The 7716-nt window shown below is 25.5% G+C and overlaps 1 protein-coding gene across 1 annotated transcript; it reads right to left on the reverse strand.

Moving 5' to 3' along the window:
• Nucleotides 1–1859: 1859 nt before the first annotated feature.
• Nucleotides 1860–3695, reverse strand: LOC126906783 (tubulin glycylase 3A-like). Its single transcript, XM_050687672.1, has 6 exons — nucleotides 3519–3695; nucleotides 3251–3445; nucleotides 2928–3122; nucleotides 2652–2862; nucleotides 2381–2471; nucleotides 1860–2316 (listed from the first exon to the last, which is right to left on the reverse strand). Exons 1-6 carry the CDS (start codon nucleotides 3693–3695, stop codon nucleotides 1860–1862), a joined length of 1326 nt encoding a protein of 441 aa, XP_050543629.1.
• Nucleotides 3696–7716: the final 4021 nt, after the last annotated feature.

The raw sequence follows: 7716 nt of genomic DNA on the forward strand, positions 1-7716 counted from the left end.
TGATTTACACGCCGCTGAGCTATCCTTGAAATCTTAAAATCACAACCAAGTCACTCCTAAAGGCCGTAAATACAAAGGGACACGCTGTCAAAGATTTCGAATAAAGAATAGCTCTGAAAAAGTTTTAAATAAAACTGCTTCGTGTATACCGCCGTATTGTGCGCACCATTCCCATCGTCATTGCAGCAGACACGATTTCATTAGATTTTTCGAATGTCTTCAGTGCGTTTACTTTTTTATAACCAATACCAAGTTGGTTTTTAAATGAAAATTACGTAGGTTTTACTGCACGTTTACTCTAAAATATAGATAATCGAAATTCACGTCAATTATTGATAAAATACTAAATAATTATTATTAAATAATGTATACACTGATTGTTAAACACTGTGCACTGTTGTTTGTTTAATTGAATCCGATAATTCCCTGTCGTCATGCACAAACATTATTACTGTGTTTCAATGCAATTTTATTGTTCGTTATTTTTAATTTCGTTTTATAAATATCATAGCGTATAGTCGGATAGAGACGAACGTGTAACAACCTTAATGGATTGCTAGCTTATATATATAAAATCTTGAGAAAAACTTAATGGAAAAATAATTCTAAAATTACAGTCGTTGAATTTGATTACTCGTTTTTCATAATTATTGAGTAGTGTTGGCTAGTATAAAACTGAAACCCAGAAAAGTGCAATCAAGCTCTCAATGTTCATAAAAAAAATTAAGAGATTTGTTTTTCAGTTTCTGGTTTTACCATTTAAAAGCCATTAGGAACGAAATTAAAACAATCCGTCGTCTGCTGAACACAAGTAAGAAAAACCCTGTCGCTTCCAATAATAACAATGTTTAATGTTCTTATAGATAACTGTTCAGTATTATGTAATTAAATTATCGTCTGTGCAAACTAAATGAAAAGTTATATTTTCCATTGTAGCTTTTGTACACTTTTTTTTTTTTTTAATGACAAAACACTTAAATAGAATCAAGTCTGAGTAATTATCAAAGATGAGTAAAATAAAATATAATTCTGATTTTTTTTTCAAAATCAAGTGAATAAACTGAATTAAATGATATTATTTATTTAACTGACAAGTGACGACGAAGTATAAAATATTGTGCTAGTAAAAATTCTCTTGACTAATTCCAGATTAATTAAATTAAAAAAATTCAGTAATTATAAAAATACAATTAATTTAAACTAGAATAAAGATGTCTAAATTTGAATATATTATTGTATAAGTTTTGAATATGAAAGTAATTGTTGAGTATTGTAAGTTTTTGAACAAATTACAAACTTACAATTTGTAAGTTATACTTTTGTTACAGAGTTAACGTTTAGTTTTATTATATTGGTTTCGTAGTACTTCAAAGTAGCAATTTGACATTACTGAAAATGTAATACATATACGAAATAAAATTTCATTAAAATCTGATTAAAACTTAGTTTTATCGTTCATATACTTATTTTAAAACTGAATATGGTAATTAACTTGTTGGCATAATTTACAAAGAATACCTTGAGTATGATTGTAATTTCGCTTATTTAATTAAATTGACATTAATCAGATTATAATGTAACGTAGTTTAATATCATAGAGTTTTAATAATTATTTATGTTATAATGACATACATGTGTTTCGTTAAAATGTTGTTTATTTTATTATTTTTTAAAGGTTTAATTTTAAGCTAAAACATATTGTTTTTATAATGACCAATAATGTAATTAAATTTTTGATTTATCCATTAAAATTTTTTTTATGTTAATTAGTAAAAATATTTTCAAAAAGTCCTGTATTAGCATTGGGGTTTACCATTCTGTCCACTGTAACTAATAAAAAACATATATTAAACCTACTTCTAGTTGCAAAATAAACATTTGTAATACTGCATTAATGAACCTTTCACGATATCTTTCAATAGTCTTGTTGCAATTTTTGAAATTATGCTTGTGGTTGGATTCAATCCTGGATTGCTATTTATTTCAATAAGCCAAGGCTCTAAAGATGTTGTCAGTACAAAGTCAGCTCCCAATAGTTGGAATGAAAATCGATTGCTAACGGTCATATTTGAGTATTGAAAAACTGATATAAGTGTTTCGCACATTTTCGGGTATATTAAATTATCCCACTTATTTTCATTGTTAGTTGAAGCTAAGTATTGTTTAAATTGTTCAAAGCTCCACATGCATTCTTCTGGAACAAACTGAGCCCTATACTTTCTATACTTGGATTGAATCCGAACGTTACTTAAGTGAATATTTTCACTCAAATCAGTAATTGAATATTCTTTTGAACAAAACCGTATATATCCTTCCCTGATTGAAGTTAATATAATTATTTATTTAATACATAATTACTGAGAAATTTTGCTTAATTTACTTGTACATCCACAACTTGTTTTGATTGAAATTAGTTACTAAAAAGTATTGTCTCAAGTCGATTTTCACATTGAATATCAATAACGGATTTTCTACATGTTTTGATCGTTATGTCATTATATGTAATATAAATTTAGTTATTAGTCGTACAGGTAGATTTTTTGTAGGGAATTTCTTATCAAAATTATTTTGATTGGATGATATAATTTTTTAAAAATAAATGAATTATTTATTTATTTTAACTCGGAACCATTTTTATCAACACTTCTTACCTATATACTTTTGAATGGTGTAGTGTTGAATTTTACTAGCAGGTAACGCTAATTTTGAGATTTTATCAACATTTTTTTCTAACTTAATGTCATAGCCAGAACAACTGGACGACGGCTTAATTATCCATATGTTTCTACTTCCGTCAATGTCAAACTGAAGAGTATGTGTTCTCAGTTTCTGGACCAAATATGTGAACCGCTCATAAGTATTCTGAAAAACATTCGAACAACGTTTCGCGCAAATATATAGTTAAATAGGTTTACATATACACTTACGTTTATTTGAAATGAGTTCGTTAGTCGTATCGTACCATTTTCTTCCAATAATTTGGTGTACCAAATCATAAATTGCTTCCAACGACCCTCTTGTTCAACTGTTAACCACGGGATCTCATTTATTTTGTTTAGACGATGAGCGTTTATAAATTCCCAACTTCGCTGTTCAATGAAGTCAATCATTTCATATGGAATCTATTACACATTTTTACCAAAATTACGGACAGAGAAAAATGATTTTAATATCATAGCTATAATGATTAGTTAAATTATTTACAAGTAAAAATGTATTAAATATATTATTTGTATCATCTATAACTAACTGTTCCATCAGGGTTGAATTTAGGATTTTTTGTTAACCTCATCTCCAATATACTTTTCAATGAACTCATAAGCGCTGTTAGTCTATAGTCTTTAATAAATTCGTTTAACTTTTCTCGATCTGTTATATTGTAAGATCTTGGATAGTTAACTTTGTATTGTTTTGTTATTTTTTCAATAATATTTGTCAATCCGTGCTACACATCAAGTTTAATTAAATAATATTTCATAATTTTTTTAAATATTACCTATATTTTATATGTGTAATACTTTAGTGCAAAATCTCAATTCCAATACTTGACTGAGAACAGTTTTATCGTTGACAGAGTTCCAATTCACTGATCTCCATTTAGTAGTGAATATGTAGTTCGGTGTTGCATCCTTAATTATGGACCATATTTGTATGTTTTCAATTTTATCAAAAGTCAATTTTTCAACTGGATCCATCTTTAGTAAGGGTGGTGATGTAATGTACACAACGTTATTAGCTGAAATAATAAATATATAATCACTATAGTTATATCTAATGGATAACTATTATTTTCTAACGAATTAATTTTTTTAAGGGAGTTTTTAATGTTGTATAAACTTTGATCTTTAGGTGTATTAATGAATAAATTATTTACTCGAAGCGCTATTAAAGATTTCATAATTCAGCGGTCGATAAGTCGGGTCTCTTTTTTCAATCCAACCTCTCTTTATAAATTCTGATGTAATAATTGGATAATACCCATTAACTGTAAATATTTTCTTAGTCTAAAAAAAAAGTGATGGTAATAATTGGACTCATATAATTGAACAGTAAAACTCACACGCCTAAATTTCATATAAGTTATTTATATTGATCTCACAATAATTATCTTGTTTTAAAATAGACATTAATAATTATTAACCATAAATGTAATAGTCTGCATTATGTATGTGACAGAAGTCATTTAATTTAGTTATGACTTCTGTCTTGTTAAATTTGGGAATTGTCAAACTTCTCAATCGTAACCAACAATTAGTTATTAAGATATAATTCCCTTTTAGACTGATATGAAACTTTGTTTGAGCGTAAAGAATATAAATGTTGAATTATTAATTTAACACTAATAAAAGACTATAGCAAAGAAAGATTGAATTTTCACAATTTAATTAGTTTATTGAAAATAAGAAAGGTATGTAATATTTTTTCTATTGTTGACGCAAGACCTATTTTCAATATGAGGAGAGGTAAAAATATAAATTTTGGCCTTAATACCTTAGGAACGTTATTAGACAAGGACTTCAATTTCGTCGTCTTTTTCACTTTTTTCCGTGATATTTTAGAAAGTTACAAAGGTTATTTTTTTAATTTCGATACCTTAAAAAATGTATATTTTTATAGTAAAATATATTATACAGAAATTTTAAATACTTCTAAACATTTCTTAAAAAAAAAACAAATGAAATTATTTTATAGTCTTTAGTAAATTACATAACCGCTTTGATGTGTTTAATTTATTGAATTATGTGCTATTTATAGCATTAACTATGAATATAGTTGTAATGAATTTTTAACTTACTTATTAAGTATACCTATGCGTAAAAATAATTTTTGTTCTCTTTAATATTCCATGTTATTAATAATCAATCTAATGATTTTGCTTCATCGATTCAGCTAATTGGTTTTTTATGATATTGCTATCACAGTTACGGATTGTTTATTATCAATTATGACTATCAATAGATATACTTTTTGTATTGTCAGTTAGTGTATTTATAAACTCACAACAATGTACCTTACTATCATTGATAATAACAATGCTGTGTACCTGCTAATATCGATGTCATAAAAAACCAATTAGCTACCTGTATTTGTAATCCCTTGTGTATTATACCTATATATTAACTCAAAAATTTGAAACTTTAAATGTTTATATCTAATAAACAAATTAAGTTTTATTAAAAATTCAAATGCCATTTATTATTGAATTAAAAACTCAAACATTTTATTAAATTAAAAATATGTGTTACCATTTAAAAAAACAAAGTTGACACCCTTACCAGGCATAAGGGATGAACTTAAAAAGTATTACATAGTTAATAATTCAAGAATAATGTGTAACTAAAGATAGTAATAAAAAAAAAATTTTATATTATTATTATTCTGTAAGTAATTGAGTGGGTTATGATAAAAAAATCATCCTGTATAAACTCATTTAAAGTTACCATATTTGTTATAATTTTCCTTTAGATTTTACGTTTGATTTTCATAAAAATGAATTATAACAATGTTAAAAATTAAAACGTTTTTAAAGTAAAGATTTTATTCTTCAATATTTTAATTTATATTAAGTACTTTAAATTTTACTAATGCTATTATGCTCGTATACTTGTATTGTTTATGCATGAAGAATGCTTAAGCTCATAAGTATAAACAGAAGATGAATATTATAAATTTCGTACCAACTATAGAGTGAACACATTAACAATTAGGTATCTTATCTATCATAATCTTGTTTAAGTGATCACTGATAATATTTTAGGACTACCACTTTTGAAATTTCGAATATACTGTTATTCACCTACTACTAGGCGTAGTCTATGTAAAATTATACTAAATTTATACATAATCTTATTGGTTTATAAACGAGCGTAAATACATAAGTAAAATATTATTTGTTAATTATAACTTACCTATTATATAATTTTATTATCTATTTAAATTGCTTTAAAAGAAACAAAAGAAATTCAAAGGTTTGTTGCAAAAAAGAGGGAGGTCCACAATGGCGTTAATAATTTTATTACTTGACAACAATGCATGAGGATTAGTTTTTCTAGTTTTAAATAAAAGATTTACTTAAGATTTATATTTTCAATTGTCCCAAAAGTAAACCTTTATCCTTTTTCTAGCAAATCCTTCAACTAGTAAAATAAAAAACCTTTGGACTTAAAATTTTTTTTCAAAGATCAATTATACCTAATGAATCATTAGGTATCATTTATCATTAGTATCGATAAATAATCGCTTAGAAAATAATTATTTTTCTAAGTGGTTGATTAGCTAATTAGTGAATGTTCGCACAATTACATAATGTAATGATTTATATACAGAGTGATCTATTTATCATAACCTACTCAATTATTCGCAAAATAAATACAATATGCTAAAAAAGTTTGGTTTTTTTAATTACATGATTTCACAGTTAGTAATTATTTTGTAACATCCCTTATAATTTATTGGAGTGTTAACATTTTTTTTTAATGACAACCTATACATATTTAATTAGCATATAGTACATATTTCATTTAAGAAAATGACGAATTAATAACGAATTTTGGGCCAATATTTCGTAATCATGGAAATTTTAAAACTAAGGAATAAGTGAGTAGTTTTATCGTTAGATAATTTTTGTCCGAACTTCTATAATCAAGAAATATATGTATCTAAAAAAAAAACAAATTTTTTTTTTATACTTTATTTGTTAAACAAGTATTTCAGTGAGTTCAGATAAACGGGTCACTCTGTAAATATATTGAATAAAAGTAATGCTGTTGTCAATATCGATAGAAATATTTGCTTTAATTTTTACTTGAATTGCATTGAGTACACGTTTTTCCAAAGTTTCAACGGAACTCGCATTTAATGTCAATGCCAGTTTTTCAACATCTAAATCCGATTGATATTCTTTTAGAAGCCTTCGATAAAGTACTTGCAAGTAATTATCACTAGTGACGATTTCTTCTTGAATATTTTGGAATTTTTGTTTTTTTTCAATATCTAATTGTTGTTCATCATATTTCTTATAAGCGTACTTATTCTGTTGTTTTGATTCTACTGACTTATCTGTCGTTTTCATATTTTCATAATTTACTTTTTCTGTATTCTTTTCAAAGAGTGAATTTTGTATTAACGGCAATGGATTATTTTTTTTGGTTTTTTTTGAAATGGGAAAGTATAAAGTATCAGTCAATTTTTTCTTGTTGTCTGCTTTGATTGACTTTCTACTGTTAATGTTCATGTTTCTGTTAAAATAAATTTTATTTATATTACGTTATTTTGTAAATTATATGTGGACAAAAAATTATAAATTAATATTACATTATTTATTTTTTTATTGTTTTAGTCGCCATAGTTACTGTAAAACCTTTATAAACATAAAATATTTATTGTTTTATTAGTAATATTACAATAAATTCAAATTGCGTTTTAGGAAGTACAATTCTGTATGAGCCAAATTTCATTTAAAAGATGTGACAAAATTAATTAACACTCATATAATAATATCAATTATAAACATGCACGATAAGAACGAATCTTATTCTCAAACAATTTAACACATCATTCGTGTTAAATTTAATATTATTTAACGCTATTACATCCAGTCTTTAAAATTACTTTTGTTCTTTTACACGCGCAAGTGTAATATAAGTTTTACGAATTATTCGTACATGTAATTTTGTTAAACGATTTTTATAATACCATAATACAACTGAGCTGTAT

This window comes from Daktulosphaira vitifoliae, unplaced genomic scaffold (genome assembly GCF_025091365.1).
Source record: "Daktulosphaira vitifoliae isolate Bord-2020 unplaced genomic scaffold, ASM2509136v1 Scaffold_1, whole genome shotgun sequence".
NCBI classification, from domain to species: domain Eukaryota; kingdom Metazoa; phylum Arthropoda; class Insecta; order Hemiptera; family Phylloxeridae; genus Daktulosphaira; species Daktulosphaira vitifoliae.